Below are 21,008 nucleotides of genomic sequence, written 5' to 3' on the forward strand. Positions count from 1 at the left end.
TCGACGTCAAGCGCAGACGTCTTGTCCAGGCCGAGACGTTCAGCTCACTCGCTTGCGCGTTGCCCAGCTCGTCGAGCAGCTCAACGAGCGGCTTGCCAAGCGGCTTGCCGAACGGTTCGGGTCAGGCCACGTTGGTCTGTACGCTTCCGGCAGCGGACGCATTCACCCGCCTCCTCGCCGGCTTCCCGGCCCTCACGCGGCCCACCTTCTCGGCGGGGGCCGTCAAGCACGGGGTGGCCCATCACATCCCCACCGTCGGGCCACCGGTCTACGCCCGGGCACGCCGCCTCGAGCCGACGAAGCTGGCGGTGGCAAAAGCGGGGTTCGCTACCCTGGAGCGACTCGGCATCGTTCGGCGCTCAGAGAGCGCTTGGGCGTCGCCGCTGCACATCGTGCCGAAGCCCGGCGGGGGATGGCGACCGTGCGGGGACTATCGTCGTCTCAATGACGCCACGACTCCCGACCGCTACCCCGTCCCCCACATTCAGGACTTTTCCACCCGTTTGGCGGGCATGTCCTTCTTCTCGAAGGTGGACCTCACACGCGGCTACCATCAGGTCCCCGTCAGGCCGGAGGACGTCCCGAAGATGGCGGTCATCACGCCATTCGGACTCTTCGAGTTCCTGCGCATGCCCTTCGGTCTGAAGAATGCGGCTCAGGCGTTCCAGCGACTGATGGACAGCGTCCTGCGCGACTTGGATTTTGTCTACGTCTACCTGGACGATATCCTCGTCGCCAGCGCGTCCCGCGAAGAGCACCTACCCCACCTCCGCACGCTCTTCGAATGCCTGGGCCAGCATGGCCTGATTGTGAACCCCGCAAAGTGCCGGTTCGGCGCCGCCATAGTCGATTTTCTGGGGCACCGTGTCACCAGGCACGGAGCCGTCCCCCTGCCGGCCAAGGTGGAGGTGGTGAAGGGGTTTCCACGCCCCCGCACGATCAGAGGGCTGCAGGAGTTCCTGGGCATGGTGAACTTTTACCATCGGTTCCTGCCCCGTATCGCCCAGCTCCTGCGCCCCCTGCACGAAGCTCTCCGAGGTAAGCCGGGCAAAGGCGACGTTACCTGGACCGAGCAGATGGACACGGCGTTCACGGGCGCGAAGCTCGCCTTGGCTAACGCCACCATGCTCGCGCACCCGGTGCCCGATGCACCGATCGCCCTCACCACCGATGCCTCGGACTACGCGGTGGGCGCGGTGCACGAGCAATGGGTGCGTGGAGCTTGGCAACCGCTGGCGTTCTTTAGCCGGCAGCTTCGCCCGCCCGAACGCCGTTACAGTACCTTCGACCGCGAGTTGCTCGGGCTTCACTTGGCGGTCAGGCACTTCCGCCATCTGCTCGAGGGCCGTGCGTTCACTGCCTTCGTCGACCACAAGCCGCTGATCTTCGCGATGGGCAAGGTCACCGAGCCGTGGTCGGCCCGGCAGCAGCGTCACCTCTCGGCCGTGTCCGAGTACACGACGGACATCCAGCACGTCGCGGGGAAGGACAACCCGGTGGCGGATTGCCTTTCCCGGGCCGTCGCCCACGCAGTCCACCTCGGCATCGACTATGCCCGGATGGCAGCGGACCAGGCCGCTGACCCCGACGTCCAGGCCTTGCGGACCGCCGTCACGGGCCTCCGCGTCACCGAGGTGCCGTTCGACGGCGCGGGCGCGGCCCTCTTGTGCGACGTCTCCCTCGGGCGTCCTCGCCCCATCGTGCCCACGGGCTGGCAGCGCCAGGTGTTTGACGCCATCCACGGCCTGTCCCACCCGGGCGCGAGGGCCTCCCAAAGGCTGATCGCCGACAAGTTCGTCTGGCATGGCCTCCGGAAGGCCGTCCGCGGCTGGGCCAGGACGTGCCTCGCGTGCCAGCGCACCAAGGTGCACCGGCACACCCAGGCCCCGTTGGCCCCGTTCACGGTGCCGGAACGCCGGTTTGACCACGTCCACGTGGACCTGGTGGGACCTCTGCCCCCCTCGCGGGGTTTCACCTACGTCCTCACCATGGTGGACTGCACCACCCGGTGGCCGGAGGCCGTGCCCTTGGCGTCGACAACGGCGGCCGATGTCGTGCAGGCTTTCATCGCCACCTGGGTCGCCCGGTTCGGCGCCCCCTCAGACATCTCGTCCGACCGCGGCCCCCAGTTCACCTCGGAGCTCTGGGGGGTGGTCGCGCAGGGGCTCGGGGTCTGGCTGCACCGAACCACGGCCTACCACCCCCAGGCTAACGGCCTGTGTGAGCGATTTCACCGCTCATTGAAGGCCGCGCTCCGGGCCACCCTCCGCGACCGCGGCTGGGTCGACAGGCTCCCCTGGGTCCTGCTGGGCCTCCGGACGGCGCCCAAGGAGGACTTGCGCGCATCCGCGGCGGAGTTGGTCTTCGGGCAACCGCTGCGGGTGCCGGGCAAGTTCCTCCCCGACTCCACGGCACCATGGTCAGACATCGACCAGCAGCGCTCCGCTCTGCAAGAGACTGCCCAGAGGTTCGCCCCGGTGCCAACGGCATGCCACGGGCACCCACCGATGCACGTCGCCCCGGAGCTTCGCACGGCGGAGTACGTCTTCGTCCGCCACGATGCCCACCGGACACCACTGCGGCCCCCGTACGACGGGCCTTTCCGCGTGCTGGAGACCGGGTCGAAGCACTTCACCCTGGACATCGGCGGTACTCCCGACCGCGTTTCGGTAGACCGCCTCAAGCCGGCCCACCTCGACGTGGACCATCCACCGCCAGTGGCCCGACCCCCACGTCGGGGCCGCCCCCCTGCGGGCGGACCCCCGGCACCGCCCAGCCCCGCCGCCACGCCGCCCCCCGGTCCTTCACCCATCCCAGGGGCAGCCAGGGGCATCCCACCTGGCATCCCTGCACCCCGGACGCCGCCGATCGCCAGGGGGCGCTTCGGCCGGGTCATTAGTCTGCCCCGCAAACTGGCCCTCCAGGTGCGCGGGAATTCTGGGGGGGCGCGTGTGGCGGACACAAAAGCCCACTGGCGTGGTGACATCATTCCGCACACCAAGTGGGCGGTGGCCACGCCCGAGGGGTAGGCGTGGCCTCATGATATACACCGGGCGCGCAGCCCGGAGCGCGCCAGTGTTACAGTGAGCTCCTGAAATAAAGACGCTTATAAGTTACCGCTTGTCCGCTTCCTCCTTGCTCGCAAGCAGCGCGCGTAACGCCGCGCTTTAGTAGGACTTTGATGGATGGAAATTCGTCTCCATCTACTGCGCAGAAACAATCCATGAATGTGCTTGGAAGCGTTGTTGGGCTTCCTTCTCCAAAACATCTACCAGTCTCTAAGCTCATTTATCAGTCCTGCTGGATGTTCCATGTCGTTTTTCCAACGCGATAGCTTCCGATGTCGGGCTGGAATGTCGCAGGTATCGGCGATTATTGCAGATGGCATCAGCAGAAACAGATCACCACCTTCCCGATTTCAGCACAGAATCGGTATCCATTTCCTGGCTGAGGTGGTCGAGAAATGGAATGCACATGTTTCTGAGGTAGAAGAGCAAGGGAGTATTGCCGGCGGAGTTTGGACGATGGATTTGTGGTTTTACAACTCTCGGCATTGTGACGTCACCTCCTACAGATTCTATCATGGCCTTGGCGTGATCGAACCAAAGAGAGAATTCGGTTTCAGCATTTGACCTTAGTTGAGTGAGCGCGTCCTTCTTGTCGTCAGTCATAGAGTTTGCCTCCAGCACATCCATGCCGTTGCGTTGCAGGGGGGGGGGGGGGGATCGTGCGCACCCCCTGCACCCCCCCCCCCGCCCCTGGATCCGCCACTGAGCGGTAGTATGGCGCAGGAGACTCCACATCTATGTTTGCATTTTGGAAGAGCATCCTTGCAGCACGGATCAGGATCAGACGTCGCAGTGACCGATTGGGAGGAATTTGGGACCTGCTTCCAGTCATATTGGCCCCATGAACCCAAATATTGTTGTGGCATGCTCTTCAAACTCTTTTCAACCCACACCCCAGCTGTGTATCCTGACTCGTGTGAGGCCGAACCTGTGAACCATACTCTATCTTGGCTCCATTTGTCTTCCTTGTTTGGTATTGTAGCATATCAGTGCAGATACATAAACATACAATTTCATCGTTGGTTTCGACTTAATATGGCTTCCAAGTTATTCGGTTGCAAAGAACTTGAGTCCAGAAGCAACACTTCTTTTTATATAGGCTTCTCCCATGGTACTTGGGGTTGACACAATGCTCATTGCAAAAAAACAACAAATAGCTAGAATGGCATGCCTCCGCAAAGGCTGAACAGTTTACATTTTGTATCCCACTGATGGGTCAGATCTGCATCCAGACGCGAACCAAAATCAAATCAGTTTGCAACTAACGAGTCAACTAACCAACTCATTTACCAAGTTTTGTCATAATCTGTCCATAACTTTTTGAGATATCCTGCCATATATCGTTTTTAGCCCGATCACTCAATCGTGAATAAAATCTATGAAAACTTCTCTGACCCGGATCCAGATCTTCAAGGCCAAAAGCAAAACTAAGAATTCTAATTTGAGGCCTCTCCACTTCCCTTCTCTTTTGTCTAGTAGGAAGACTAGGTCCCCCTGCACCCCCCGGAGATATACTTCTAATCAGTGTTTCTAGATTGGAAAAAATGTGTAGAAAATGACTAGCTATGGCCCCAAGCTGAAAAAATGTCCCACATACCATTTTTATGCAAATTACTGCTGCAAATTTTATGCAAAATTATGCAAATTTTATGCAAATTTTTGATGAGGAGTAGAGTTGAGGGGTCTTTGAGGGCTTCATCGAGGTGCTCTCGGTTGCAAGACTGGGTCATTCTGCGAAGCACAGCAGGGTCAGAGATCATGATGTTCTCCTCCTCAGTGAATCTCTCCATCAACAGCCTCTCCATTGCCTCACACACTGTTTTGAGGCAAAAGAGGGACTTTGCGTAGGCCTTTCCACTGAGAACACCTTTGAGAGATCCACTTGTTACTAGTTGTGCCTCAAAGAGAATCTCTGCATATCCAGAACCACGCATCTTGTGTCCAGTGAGCATCCCGATGTAATTCATGGATGTGTGGAAGGGTCCAATCGTTACTACATGACTAGCAAATTCATTTGGCCAGCGCCAGATGATGGGAAGGGCTTTCATGCAGACACCCAGATCAAATGTATTCAGGACCCATCTCTGACCCACCTCAGCAGTTGCTGCCTCGGAACGCTTCAGTAGCTCACGAACAACTGCGTTGTCTGTGATCGGTCTGTGCCTGGTGCCTGCATGGCATGGCAATGGCCTGCAGCCTGTGCCTGGGCTAGGGGGTTTCACCTCTGCAACTGGTTCTCCCCCACCCAGCAAATCAACAGTCGACTACTGCACGCCTATCCACCAACCGATCACAGACAACGCAGTTGTTCGTGAGCTACTGAAGCGTTCCGAGGCAGCAACTGCTGAGGTGGGTCAGAGATGGGTCCTGAATACATTTGATCTGGGTGTCTGCATGAAAGCCCTTCCCATCATCTGGCGCTGGCCAAATGAATTTGCTAGTCATGTAGTAACGATTGGACCCTTCCACACATCCATGAACTACATCGGGATGCTCACTGGACACAAGATGCGTGGTTCTGGATATGCAGAGATTCTCTTTGAGGCACAACTAGTAACAAGTGGATCTCTCAAAGGTGTTCTCAGTGGAAAGGCCTACGCAAAGTCCCTCTTTTGCCTCAAAACAGTGTGTGAGGCAATGGAGAGGCTGTTGATGGAGAGATTCACTGAGGAGGAGAACATCATGATCTCTGACCCTGCTGTGCTTCTCAGAATGACCCAGTCTTGCAACCGAGAGCACCTCGATGAAGCCCTCAAAGACCCCTCAACTCTACTCCTCATCAAAAATTTGCATAAAATTTGCATAATTTTGCATAAAATTTGCAGCAGTAATTTGCATAAAAATGGTATGTGGGACATTTTTTCAGCTTGGGGCCATAGCTAGTCATTTTCTACACATTTTTTCCAATCTAGAAACACTGATTAGAAGTATATCTCCGGGGGGTGCAGGGGGACCTAGTCTTCCTACTAGACTATTTACTCTGATGTTTTCCTCTCTTTTCCTCCTTTTCCCTTCTCTTCTCCTCTAAAGGTGGTAATGGCCTCAAAAGGTGTTAATGGCCTCTAAAGGTGGCAATGGCCTCTAAAGGTGGTAATAGCCTCTAAAGGTGGTAATGGCCTCTAAAGGTGGCAATGGCCTCTAAAGGTGGTAATAGCCTCTAAAGGTGGTAATGGCCTCCAAAGGTGGTAATGGTCTCTGAAGGTGGCAATGGCCTCTAAAGGTGGCAATGGCCTTTAAAGGTGGTAATAGCCTCTAAAGGTGGTAATGGCCTCTAAAGGTGGCAATGGCCTCAAAAGGTGTTAATGGCCTCTAAAGGTGGTAATGGCCTCCAAAGGTGGTAATGGTCTCTGAAGGTGGCAATGGCCTCTAAAGGTGGCAATGGCCTTTAAAGGTGGTAATAGCCTCTAAAGGTGGTAATGGCCTCTAAAGGTGGTAATGGCCTCTAAAGGTGGTAATGGCCTCCAAAGGTGGTAATGGCCTCTAAAGGTGGTAATGGCCTCTAAAGGTGGTAATGGCCTCTAAAGGTGGTAATGGCCTCCAAAGGTGGTAATGTTCTCTAAAGGTGGTAATGGCCTCTAAAGGTGGTAATGGCCTCCAAAGGTGGTAATGTTCTCTAAAGGTGGCCATGGCCTCTAAATTGAGTTTATTATGAAGTTTTTATTTTAATATAAGTGGTGTTGCCAACTGTTTTGTTGACAGATCTCAGGTCAGTGACCTTATTTACAGTCAACATGCTTTTACGTCACCTTATTGCAAGAAACATCCTGGCAGATACATCACATCGTGCTTTGTACGCAGCCTATGGCTGCTCGTCGCATCATTTCCTGGTGGCCGGCCGTGCCGCTGATGCAATGCCCCCCATTACCAGTCAGCTGGTACTCATTTTTCCGAGCTAGGAAGGATGACAGGCTGAGTCGACCCACCTGGTGTTAATTCAACGGTTAGGGGCTCAAGCTCAGGTCCCTGTGATCTCAAGCCAGCCACCTGAACCGTGAAGCGAACACCAGGCTGAGATACATCACATCGAGAATGGATGTGATTGTTTCAAGGATGCTCTTCATTCAGTCATAAAAATCTTCCTCTGCTGGCATTGCTTTCCCTTTTAGTTGAACCCTTTCTCCATGCTCCGTTAGATTAAAATATATATATTGTGAGCGTTCGTCTGTCTCAGTTTGCTTTGATCTCAATCGACTTTATTTATACATCACGACCATCTCGGGCAACTTATACAATGTCTCCTTAACTTTAGCAAACACTTAATACAGCATAAAAAGTTCTAAAACGGAATGCAAATATACACTGCATCTAAGGCCTTAATCAAACTAAAATTTCTCTCTCACAAATGTACCAAATTTAATGTATGTTCAATCCACCAATTCTGGAGGAAAAAAAAACATGAAAGAGCCACCTGGCTTAGGGTGACACCTGCCTGGGGAACATAATGGAGAGGCTGGTTTGTGTTCACAGACTTCCTTGTTCACACCAGGCATCCAGATGAGTGTTGCACAAACACCGGATTCAAACTTGTGCAATATACTTTGGGGTGTAATCCCCTCTATCCTGCAATCTCCCCCCTACCGATGATGTACCTATTTGGACTCTGGTGCAAAATATGATGTAGAACAAACTAAATAATTTGCATACCAATTACCAAAACCATAGCTACTCCTTTGCATACAGAATCGCTTTATTATATTATTCCAAAGTTTCTCAAACTGATCCCATCTCATCCTCTCTGTGCTTTTGCTTGTGTTTGAATTCACTTTTATCGTGGAAAGGAGGCGAAGCATAAACTCGCGTGTTATTAAAGCATTTGCACTAAAAGGGGCCCCGAATGTGATTGCAATTGCTACTTGTTTGTGCTCCTTTTAACTACTTTAAGTGAGCCCTTAGAAATCGAAATTTCAAAAAGATATTTGTAGATATGGCCAAAAAATACACTAAAACAATGATGCTCATCGCCCACTAATTTCCAACCAATTGGCCACCCAAAGTTTGGTTCATGGATAAAAACCGGAGGTCGAAATTCAAAGAGAGAAATATTTGACCCCCACTCCCTCTCCCTATATTTTTTAATATTTCTCAAAAAACAACTGAGATTCGAAGAATTTAGATGTATCCCTAGCGGCTATTACAGGGGGTTGTTGTGATACTTCTCTCACCTGCCCATACCGTGGAGCTCACATGTTTGATCACTGGATTTGAAAACCTTCAAATCGGTTTATATTTTTCTAGGTTGAAATAAAACATCTAAACACAACGGAAATCGAGAGATCTCGCAGAGCTGTTTATTTTAACCTACATGAGTATATACCCTACTCAATGCAAATCCAGCCAACGAGAGGGTGCCGCAGTCAAATACTGGCATTGTTTTGATAAAAATATGAATAATTTGGCTTTTTCATGTAAATCCTTTGAGCTGATATAATATTGCAAATATTTCCACGCGGTGAAGTTTAAAAGTTGACCAAAAACTTTAATGTCATTAATCGTTTCCGCCTCTCCAATCTGTTTGATTCAGGAAACGTTGGCCTGCAATAAGCACAAGAATTACGATGCCTTCTATTTGGAATTAAATCAAAGCTTCACTTTGGTTTGTTTCTTGTCAAATATTTATTTTCAAGGCCAAAAAGCACTTCGTAAGTTTGAAATGAAAAAATAAAACTCCCTCAAGCTTCACAGCATAACTGTTGGAGCTCGTCGGCTCTGGAAAACTTCTGGTGGTATTTTTATTTTGAAGTTTTATTTTTTGAAATTTTTTTGGGAGATTTTGAATTGGCATGGTGCGCAGAATAAACTGACCAGCCCTGGCAGCACAGAGCCTTTGCACAGTAACGCACGAGGGGCCCTATACTGTGGCCATTACGGTAGAGGGTGGGAGGAGAGCGCCTCGTATAAGCCATAACATTGATACATGAGACTTGTGCGGTCCACGGGACTACAAGCTCACTCAGCCTGTTTCCTGGCACGCAATGAGGCTCTGTGCGGTGATCTACCTGACGCGTCCCTGCCATGCTGACCTCCAGCTCACTCGTTCTGCTTCTTTCTTTCCTCGAACTTAACTTCGCCATGATAACCCACGGGGAGAAGAGCGGGCCACCCTCTGACGTGAGTGCACTTCTTTTCTGATGCCTTCACAATGCAATTTATTGGAAGTTTGCTGTGTACAGATTAATTTAGGAGGAAAACGCTTTATTTAAAAACTTTGAAAATACTCCCACACCAATTTTGACATTCTAAATGCTCGCTAACTAACTTTTGAATCACAAAAACAAATTTGAAGCAATATATGAGCTCTCACTAAATCCAGCTGGCTTGAGAAGTTTGTTATAATGTAAAAGTGGAATACATAAGGAAATAATGATGCCAACAAAGGCAGTTTTACCCATTTAGCCTGAATCATATCTCCGGCATAACAGGAAAACTCAAGAGAACAGATTATGCAGAGCATTGACGAGACAGAATGTAGACATTTAACAGTATAGAAGGGGACAAACAAATAAAGGAACAGTATTTTAGGTGACAAGAGGGAAGGGAAAAGGACTGGTAGAAGAGAGGCAAAATGGGAAAGAGTACAAGTATTTTAAGGGAGAATAATGGCAGGGAAGGTGCACACTTGCAGGTCAGCACAACCGTACACATATATCTTCCTGCCTACCTGTCCATAAGGTAGTTTTCGAATCAATTTATCCAAATAATGTCCAAGAGGTAGTTATCGAATCAATTTATCAAAATGTCCAAAAGGCAGTTATCAAATAAATTTATCAAAATAATGTCCAAGAGGTAGTTATTGAATCAATTTATCAAAATAATGTCCAGGAGGTAGTTATCAAATCAATTTATCAAAATAATGTCCAAGGGGTAGTTATCAATTCAATTTATCAAAATAATGTCCAAGAGGTAGTTATCATATAAATTTGTGACAATAATGTCCAAGAGGTAGTTAGCATATCAATTTGTGACAATAATGTCCAAGAGGTAGTTATCGAATCAATTTATCAAAATAATGTCCAAGAGGTAGTTATTGAATCAGTTTATCAAAATAATGTCCACGAGGTAGTTATCAAATCAATTTATCAAAATAATGTCCAAGAGGTAGTTATCAATTCAATTTATGAAAACAATGTCCAAGAGGTAGTTATCGAATCAATTTGTGGAAATAATGTCCAAGGGGTAGTTATCAAATCAATGTATCAAAATAATGTCCAAGAGGTAGTTATTGAATCAATTTATCAAAATAATGTCCACGAGGTAGTTGTCGAATCAATTTATGAAAATAATGTCCAAGTGGTGGTTATCAAATCAATTTATCAAAATAATGTCCAAGAGGTGGTTATCTTACTATAATTCACCAAATGTCCGTCCGTCCGTCTGTCTGTCTGTCCGTTCGAAGGTACCACAAAAATGGCTGAATCGATCGCAACGATATTTTGGGTGGGTAATCCTAGGACCCCCTGGAGTAAAATAGGCAATATTGTTTTTCCAATTTTTCCAAGTTTTCCAATTATCCAGTTTTTCCAAACACAATGGAATAATATTTACCGATATGAACAATGATGTGCTTTTGTTGAAATTATATGTACCAGGAGAGAGTAGATCGACTCCTGACGAACTCTTCCTATATAAACGTACGGCTCCGAAGTAACACGGCAGCGTGTGCAAAGCGACTGAGAAACAGGTGTCGCGGCCGCTTCCGTGTTACAGATTCAGCGCGCACTCTTCACACATAAACGTGCGACTGAGAAATACGTGTAGTGGCCGCTTCCGTTTTGCAGAATTCAATCTTTTTTTCCAAATGGGCGCCATGTACTGTTTAGATTTTGATGATTTGCGTGTGATATGATTCAACGGATGTTTATATGAATTGTTTAAATGTAAAAAGCCTTCAATTTCTGATATTTTGCCTTTTCATTTGGGCTTTCCAATTGAAGCCCCGCCCATAGGGCGGGTACCGTTGCTTGTTGAATAAATTTCTCAAAAAAATGTCCAAGTGGTAGTTATCGAATCAATTTCTCAAATAATGTCGAAGTAGTTATCACATCATTTTATCAAAATAATGTCCATGAGGTAGTTATCGAATCAATTTATCAAAATAATGTCGAAGAGGTAATTATCAAATCAATTTATCAAAATAATGTCCAAGAGGTAGTTATTGAATCAATTTATCAAAATAATGTCCATGAGGTAGTTATCAAATCAATTTATGAAAATAATGTCCAAGAGGTACTTTTCGAATCAATTTCTCAAAATAATGTCCAAGTAGTTATCGCATCATTTTATCAAAATAATGTCCATGAGGTAGTTATCGAATCCATTTATCAAAATAATGTCCAAGAGGTAGTTATAATCAATTTGTGAAAATAATGTCCAAGAGGTAGTTATGGAATCAATTTATCAAAATAATGTCCAAGAGGTAGTTATTGAATCAATTTATCAAAATAATGTCTATGAGGTAGTTTTCAAATCAATTTATCAAAATAATGTCCAAGAGGTAGTTATCGAATCAATTTCTCAAAATAATGTCCAAGAAGTAGTTATTGAATCATTTTATCAAAATAATGTCCATGCGGTAGTTATCAAATCAATTTATCAAAATAATGTCGAAGAGGTAATTATCAAATCAATTTATCAAAGTAATGTCCAAGAGGTAGTTATCGAATCAATTTATCAAAGTAATGTCCAAGAGGTAATTTATCAAATCAATTTATCAAAGTAATGTCCAAGAGGTAATTATCAAATCAATTTATCAAAGTAATGTCCAAGAGGTAGTTATCAAATCAATTTATCAAAATAATGTCCAAGAGGTAGTTATCGAATCAATTTATCAAAATAATCAATTAACCAAAATGCATGAATGTAATTTGTTAATGTGCCGTAACACATTTTGATACAAGACGAGCACAGGGAGTTCATAGAATGTTACCTCGCATACTGTTCAAGTCTGTAATTAAATCGAAATAAAATAATGATTTTAAAGATCATATTAAGAAATTACTGAAGTTTACCGCCATTAATGTAGCGTCTTATACACCACCTTATTTAACATGTTACTGGCTAAACTAGAGGTTTTTGGAAGCAGTAAAAAGGCGAGTTGTGTTTTACAGTGTTTAAGTATATAGTTAAATTGAAATTTAAAAAAAGATTGCAAAGGTCGTATAAAGTAATTACTTCCGGAAGTTTACCGTTGTTGACACAGTGTCTTTTACGCCGCCTTATTTAACACGTTATATTAGTTATTCGTGCCTGTTGTTTATGTCCTTTATGTCATCCAAAAAAAAACAGTAACTTTACTGCTTGGAATGATTTTTAATTTTGTTTCACGGTTAGGTAGGCAGACAGACTAAAACAATGTATCTCACTACTCTATGCACATGTACGAGTGAGTCAAATTCAGAGTGAAAGTGCTACTAAACTGCAGGTTCGTTTTCCAATTCATGTTCCGATTCGTGTTCAAAATATAACCATCAGTTTAAATTAAGTTGTTCCTCGATCGTAAACTGACGTTTGTAGATGGACGGACAGACAGAAGTGCAGTTAGTGCTTAACCCCGCTCATTCCCTTCTCATGTGCGGAGTAATAATTGTTTTTTTCCGCTCAACTTGTCCTGTCTAATGTTTTCTTTTTACTTTACTTTATATTTTTAGAACGATCAAAAACTCATCGATGAGCTTGCATATAGATCACTGTTGGACATAAGGACATGAGTGTACTTTTGCATGAATTTTCAATGGCATTAATAGACACTGGACAAACCAACATCGTACTTGGAGATTTGAACCTGGCATTGTGAACCATGGGCTGAAATGGGAATACCAAACAGGCCAACACAAACTAAAAATGCTTTAAGATGTTGCCAAGGCTGATCATTTAACCGAACGACGGCATTGCCACGTGGTGCCTGCCAGTCCTGTCCCATAACATGACATACAGTCTTGCATCTTGACATCGCATGTTCAAATGTTCAATAGATAACACCACTATTCGAAAGATGCGCCGCCAAATCACAATGTGCAGATAAATTAATGTGTGCAGACAAACCAGAACTTATGGCGTGATTTTGTTCATCATGTCTCTTGCATATGTAAACAGGCTGGCAGGATAGTTTGGATTCCCAGATTTATGAGCATTCGCTTTTGAGCCGTCTTGTCCGAGTTTGAATCGCAACTCCGCCATATAAAGAAAGCTCACCCAAGTGATTCTCATCAATAGGCATGCCGTCCATCGGAAGGACGACAAGCGAGAAAACGTGAATACACAAAATGGCAGACAATGTCAAACTGCCATATTTTTTGCCTTTCAAAACACTAAATTTAACAGGCACATTTATACTATGGTGAGGCAAAAAAAAAACATGATAAGTCTTGATAGACTACCATTTTATTTCTAACAATAGTAAGAATTAACAAGACACACCAAGACGTCGATAGATATATAAAGTTTTATATTGTTTTTATGTATGTTCAAATCGTCCTCTTGCATGGTGTATGCAGTCTGCAGGTGGCAAAACACAAATCCATAAATGTGATCGGTGCTGAGGTTATGCCACTGTTATTTTTGGAGAATGTAAAGTAGCACTGGTCATCTTCCAAAAAAAAAGAAGAGAAAAGTTTAGTTTTCCTTAAAAAAAAACATTTTTGTGACCCAACATGTACAAACCATGATAGTCTGAGACATGGGGGAAGATCAATCAGCACATCATTCATGTACGTGCCTTGCGAATTGTGTCCCAGTACTCCTTCCTACCTTTTTCAGGTAGGATAGATTATACGGCTAAACCCAATAAGTGGTTTTGACCAGAGAACCTGCAGGAAAACTTGAGTGATAGTGTTAGGTCTTTAATCTAAATTCAGATGGGGTTGCTAGCTTAATCCCAATCTTAAGAACGATCCTAGCTGGAACAACCCCAGGTCATGGCACTTAATCAACCCTGAGGGTTTAAGTTGGACTTCGTTGAGGATTGAGCTTGAGCTCGACAACTCGATGGCGAGCGCACTACCATATGAGTTCTCCTGCCCTTTCACTCGAGCACTTATTGGATCTCTGGCATTCCCATACTCTTTGTTTAGGGATGATCGGCGATTTCAGAACTCCCTCTGAATTAGACAAAAACTGCTTCATTTCTCGTTCTTTAAACCAATTTTTTTTTTGTCTTTGGGAATTTTTCTCTACGTGGTTTCTCTCAAATCGATCCAGCTTGCAAAGAGTTCAGCTGAAAGTGCTTTCCTCTTCTTGCTTATAAATCAAGTGTGTGTTTACCTCTTTGACCTCGCCAGCTGCTTTCCTTTCCCATTTACGGATGCTTTGTATGGCAGGATCTTTGCGAGGCTCCTTCGGTATGCCGAGTTCCATAACTTGACACAGCATGGGGTATCTCCAGTAGCATCTGTTTAGCATCACGTAACAGGCAGTGTCTTCGACATATGAGCAATCAAAATTATTGTTTGGGGTTTTTTTTTTGAAAGAGGAAAGTGTTAACTCAAAACCTCAGCTTAACAAATACTTACTTACTTTATGATAGTGAAATACACTATGACTGAATGATACATCTTGGTCAGTAAAGATTTGCACAAATCAATATTTGATAGTAAGGTACTAGGCCATTAGAAGTTCAATATGTGGCGTTTTAGCCTGCTAAGGAGCCATATACATGTTACCTAGGCTAAAAGGTGGGCCGCATTCCCCTAAACACTCATCTACTAATCTCCCCATCTATGTCGTTTCCATTTGCCATCCCTTCCCAAATCCTTTCTCCGCTCAACTTCCTTTTCTTATTCATAAGATGTCCAATAAAGATGTCATCCATGTGATTTAAAAAGATAGGTTAAGGCCCTTGCTCTTGGTGTTGTGCAGGCCTCTTGCACGGGAAGTTGATGTCGTTATTTTTCCTCCTTCTCGATCCAAAATACCATATTGTAAGTTTTGCCAGCTTGCGACTATCAAACTGAAATTTCAAGAAATGCATTATATAAATGTTTCCGACCGAACATCAAACATTTGGTGTCAGGAAGGGGATTTTTAGGTTTTCCACTTATCGGGCAGCCTTGATGACCACGTAATTTCAGTATTCCCTCTGTACATATCATTCAAGGTTGGAGATAGCATTGGGCCAACCTATTGCATAGCTTTTGATAAGGAAAGCGATAACAACAAAATAAGACTGTGCACTGTCAATTTGGAATAGCTACAAAATTATACAATCTAAAATGCTGTAGAAACAGAAGTAATATGGGGTCAGATATGAGGTGTTTATGGCAAAGATTCCAATCCGATGTTATTTCCTCCATTGTGTCCTTGTTTTCCTGTCTTTATAATGTGCAGTAATGACAGGAGTTACAAAAACAAATTATAACTCCATTTACAACATTGTACATATATTTGCACAACAGTTTACATATAGTTTTGCTTATTTAATGACAAAAAGTTAGTCCAATAGGATGGTGCAGAGGTAGCGCAGTTACCTTTAAACTGGCTAATCAGAGTATTCTCAATCCGACTATAAACTTTCACATTAGTGTTTCACAGACTGGGTATTCTATCGTAAAGTGCATCATCCCTCAAATGGACAGTAGTTGGTGTCATATCTGGAGCATTAGTAGATGCAAGTTAACGATCCGGTGTGTTTTGTGAAGAATAGGCAAGTTATCAACAGCATTCTGAATAAATTAGAAATTATTGTCAACTTCAGTCGAACGTTAAGCCTGGCCAACCGGTTCGTGAAAGACTAGGTCCAAAATCTCGCTCCCCATCTCCAGCTTATGCCACAAGAAGGTGAGATAAATTTTGGCTTTTGAAGTAGTTTAAATGTGAAAAACGTTACAATCAGTAAGATTATGTTTTGATCCTAGTCTATGGAGAATGTTCAACTATCTAATAGTTTGTATTTATTTTTTAAGGTGTAGCCCGTAGGGCAAAGCCGTCTAGAACAGTGTTTGTCTGTATGTATGTATGTATGTATGTATGTATGTATGTATGTATGTATGTATGATTACGTCAGTGATGTGATTATGTTTCCCAAAGCTGCTTTGTATTTATTTTACACGTTTATTTCAATTGTGATATGTTTCTTTTTGGCTGCTACCCACCTACCTAAACATTGTCTCTAAGCAAGCCCAGGAACCTAACCCCCTTTTTCCCATAGGCACTTGATTTTAACTTGTGTGGTTTTGAATATCGTGGCATTTATCAGGAAATAACTGCTGCGATATTTAAGGTTTACTGACTCTATTTACAAAATGGTTGATTAAATAATTGAATAAAATTTTAGTATTTTTTACGGCGTAGCCCACCGGACAAAGCCGTCTAGACTCTAGAACAATGTTTGTCCGTCTGTTTGTATGTATGTATGTCCCCTCAAACGTATACCAATCAGAGCTGAGGATCTGGTCACATGACAGGGTGATGTGATTACGTCTGATGTCATTACGGCGGTGCGGCGGCTGACTCTTCACACTCCGCCATTTTTATTTATATGCCGTTCAGGCCAAACATATGGTCAAACCTGTCATATATCACAATCGCCATGCTCTACTTTTAAGTTTTTCATTCAGTGTGGAACACAAACAAATCGATTGTTAAAATGATCATGAAATATCGAAAGCATAGACGTTATGTCTCTTCCAACAATAAGGTACGTATAGGCCTTAGGCGTTATGACTCATCTTCAGACCACTTTGGACAAATTAAGCCCAGGTTTTTTAATACAGTAGTGTGAAGGAGCAGCGCTCCTGCTTGAGACGGACGAAGTGACGGACAAGACACAAACTCGTCCGAGAAGATGTTTATTGTATAATCATCTCGGGAACTCTGAAAGCCCGTTTATCGGGTTCGCATATATATATCCAAACCAAAAAGCATACATCAGAACCAAAGCCCCGCCTCTCAGGCAAGGCACGCTTTGGTGGTCATGTGACCGACAGGTGCAAAGGATTATAACCTCGGTGCCGCGGTTTGGCCGCCGGTTACGTCACCGGCTTGGGCCAGGAGATTCTGTTGCTGGTCTCGAGCTTTGGGGGACCCATGGGTCGCTACACACGCCCCCCCAGAATCGACTTGGTCCAGGAAGGTCAACCTGAGGGGGGTCTGGATGACCCGACCGAAACGACCCCGGCTGGTCACGGGGGGGGGGGGGGGGGGGGTGTCCGGTGTGGTGGCGGGTGGCCGGACGGGGGGGTGCAGTGGACGGGGGGTGGCCGCGCCGCGGTGGGAGAGCCAGCCGTGGCGGCTGGCCGACGTCCATGTGGGCCGGCTTGAAGCGGTCCACCGAAATCCGGTCCGCCCGGCCGCCGACGAAGGACTTGTTGTCCCGTCGTAGGACCAGGAAGGGTCCGTCGTATGGTGGCCGGAGCGGCCCCCGGTGCACGTCGTGGCGCACAAAGACGTACTCCGCCGTGCGGAGTGCTGGGGGGACGTAGGATTGGGGGTCGCCGTGGCGGGACGTGGGCACCGGGGCGAAACGTTGGGCGGCCTCCTGGAAGTCCATGCGCTGGCGCGCGGCGGACCAGGGGCTGGTGGCGTCGGGCACGAACTCGCCCGTGACGCGGAGGGCTTGGCCGTACACCAGCTCGGCGGTGGACGCCTGGAGGTCCTCCTTTGGAGCCGTGCGGAGGCCCAAAAGGACCCACGGGAGCCGGTCGGCCCAGCCGTCGTCCTGGAGGCTGGCCATGAGTGCGGCCTTCATGGAGCGGTGGAACCGCTCGCACAACCCGTTGGCCTGGTGGTGGTAGGCCGTGGTGCGGTGCAGTGTAACGCCCAATGTGCGGGCGACCGCGCCCCACAGTTCGGACGTGAACTGTGGGCCGCGGTCCAACGAGATGTCCGCCGGTGCGCCGAAACGCGCGACCCAGGTGGCGATGAACGCCTGGGCCACGTCGGCGGTGGTGGTGGAGGCGAGGGGCACGGCCTCCGGCCACCTGGTGGTCCTGTCCACCATGGTAAGCAGGTGGGTGAACCCCTGCGATGGGGGCAGGGGACCCACCAGGTCCACGTGGACGTGGTCGAAACGTCGCTCGGGCACGGTGAAAGGAGCCAGCGGAGCCTGGGTGTGATGGTGGACCTTGGCCCGCTGGCAGGGTGTGCAGGCGTTGGCCCAGTCGCGGACGTCCCGTCGCAACCCGTGCCAGACGAAACGTGCCGACACCAGCCTCTGGGACGCCTTCCGGCCCGGGTGTGAGAGGCCGTGGAGCGAAGCAAAAATGCGCCGCCGCCAGGTGACCGGCACAACGGGGCGAGGTCGGCCTTGGGAGACGTCACAAAGCAGGACCGTGTCCGCGAAGGGGACGTCAGCCAAGCGGAGGCCCGTGTCCGCCACCCGGAGCGCGTGCACCGTGCCGTCAGTGGCCTGGTCCGTCGCCATCAGGGCGAAATCGACGCCGAGGTGGACGGCGTTGGCGCCGGTTCGAGAAAGGCAGTCGGCCACGGCGTTGTCCTTTCCGGCGACGTGCCGGATGTCCGTGGTGTATTCCGACACGGTGGAGAGGTGGCGCTGCTGGCGGGCCGACCACGGCTCCGTGACCTTGGCAATGGCGAAAATCAATGGCTTGTGGTCGACAAAGGCCATGAACGGGCGGCCCTCCAGGAGGTGGCGAAAATGGCGGATGGCCAGGTACAGCCCGAGGAGCTCGCTGTCGAAAGTGCTGTACTTCAACTCGTTGGGCAGGAGTTGCCGGCTGAAGAACGCGAGCGGCTGCCAGGCCCCGTTTACCCATTGCTCATGAACCGCGCCCACGGCGTAGTCGGAGGCGTCCGTGGTGAGGGCGATGGGAGCATGGGGTACCGGGTGGGCCAGCAGCGTGGCGTTGGCGAGGGCCCGTTTCGCGCCGGTGAAAGCAGCGTCCATGTCCATGGAACAGATGACGTCGCGCTTCGCCGGCTGGCCGCGGAGGGCGGTGTACAAGGGCCTCATGAGTTGCGCAGCTCGGGGCACGAAGCGGTGGTAAAAGTTCACCATCCCGAGGAACTCCTGCAGCGCCTTGACGGAGCGGGGGCGCGGGAAAGCGGCGATGGCCTCGACTTTGGCCGGTAGCGGTACGGCGCCGTTCCGGGTGATGCGGTGGCCCGAAAAGTCGATCGTCGCCGCACCAAAGTGACATTTGGCCGGGTTGACGATCAAGCCGTGCTCGCTGAGGCGGCCGAACAGCGTCCGGAGGTGGAGGAGGTGCTCGGCTCTGGACATGCTGGCAATGAGGATGTCGTCCAGGTAGGTAAAGAGTAACGGCAAGTCGCGCAGCACGCCGTCCATCAGGCGCTGGAACGCCTGTGCCGCGTTTGAGGCCGAAGGGCATCCGGAGGAATTCGAAGAGGCCGAAATGTGTAATAACGGCCGTCTTCGGGATGTCGGCCGGGCGGACGGGCACCTGGTGGTACCCCCGAATCAGGTCCACTTTTGAAAAAATGGTCCGCCCCACCAACCGGGCGGAAAAATCCTGGATGTGCAGGACGGGGTACCTGTCGGGGGTAGTGGCGTCGTTGAGGCGGCGGTAGTCGCCGCATGGCCGCCATCCGCTCCCCGGCTTCGGGACGATGTGCAGCGGTGAGGCCCAGGCGCTGTCGGAGCGCCGCACGATGCCGAGGCGCTCCAGCGCGGCGAACTCGGCCTTGGCGACGGCAAGTTTGGCTGGGTCGAGATGGCGAGCTCGGGCGTACACTGGCGGGCCCGTAGTGGGAATGTGATGCTCGATGCCGTGACGCACCGCGGCGGCCGAAAACGTCGGTCGCGTGAGGGCCGGGAACTCCGCGAGGAGACGCGCGAAGTCGTCTGCCAGAGGGAGGACGCAGGAAAGCTCGGTGGGCGCGGAACGGCTCAAGGCGCATGCCAGCGAGCTGAAAGTTTCAGCGTTGACGAGACGCCGACGTTTAACGTCGACCAGCAGCCCATGGGCGCAAAGGAAATCGGCCCCGAGCAAAGCCATGGGGACGTCCGCCGTCACGAACTCCCAGCGAAAGAGCTGGCTGCCGAAGCGGAGGGCGACAGTGCGTGGGCCGAAGGTGCGGATGGCGGAGCCGTTGGCCGCGATTAAGGAGGGGCCGCAAATGGCGGCCTGCCTGTCCTCCGCCGAAGCGGGTATGACGCTCAGCTGAGCGCCGGTGTCGCAGAGAAAACGCCGCCCCGACGCTTGGTCCGCGATGAATAGCAGGTTTCCGGAACGGCCGGCGCTCATGGCTGGTAGTGAGCGCCAGCTCGACCGTTTCCCGACTTGCCGAACGTGCACGGGGGTCGACATGAGCGGGCCTGCCGCCCGAACCAGGCATGGAAATAACACCAGGCCAGGTCTGGCGGGGGCTCCGGTCGACGCGTCGGGACCGGGTGACGCGGCGTCGCCGCTGCCATTCGCGCCGGCCTGGCGGCCTCCGGGAAGGAAGCTGCGTCGCGGGCGTCGGGCGGGTGGGCGGGAAACCGCGCCGCGGGTACCGACTGGGCGGCGGGCAGGCTCCCGGCAGCCACCCCGACGAGCTGGCTCGCCGCTCCGACGAGCTGGCTTGCCGAATCGATCTTGTCGGCCTCCCTGGCGAAGTCGTGGGGGTTCGTGATGGTCGTGCTTGCCAGGACGACCCGGACCTGGGCCGGGAGCTGGCGGAGAAAAAGCTCTTGGAAAAGGAAATCCGAGGGATGCTCGCCGAGCAACGCGAGCATGTAGTCCATACGTTCGGACGGGCGCGTATCGCCGAGCTCAGGAAGGTCGAGCAGGCGTCGTGCGCGTTCAGCCGGGGAGAGGGCGAAAGCACCCAGAAGAAGTGCCTTGATGACGTCGTACTTGCCGTCAGCGGGCGGGCTCTGGAGGAGGCTCAGGCAGCGGGCGGCGGTCACAGAGCCGAGCGCGGCGACCACGTAATGGTATTTCGTGGTGTCCTCCGTAATGCCACGCAGGGCGAACTGGGAGTCCGCCTGAGCGAACCAGACGGCGGCATGTGCTTCCCAGAAAGTGGGCAGTTTGAGGGACACTG

General features: G+C 49.7%; 1 protein-coding gene across 1 annotated transcript in view; it reads left to right on the top strand.

Moving 5' to 3' along the window:
- Positions 1-8,964: 8,964 nt before the first annotated feature.
- LOC137433154 (uncharacterized) overlaps positions 8,965-21,008 on the top strand; it is a 432,405-nt gene continuing 420,361 nt past the window's right edge. Inside the window, exon 1 of the mRNA XM_078783571.1 lies at positions 8,965-9,176. Coding sequence (XP_078639697.1) covers positions 9,081-9,176 — 96 coding nt within the window. The 5' untranslated portion in view covers positions 8,965-9,080. The remainder of the gene's footprint in view (positions 9,177-21,008) is intronic.

Source organism: Myxine glutinosa, chromosome 8 (genome assembly GCF_964187855.1).
Source record: "Myxine glutinosa chromosome 8, kmMyxGlut1.1, whole genome shotgun sequence".
NCBI classification, from domain to species: Eukaryota; Metazoa; Chordata; class Myxini; order Myxiniformes; family Myxinidae; genus Myxine; species Myxine glutinosa.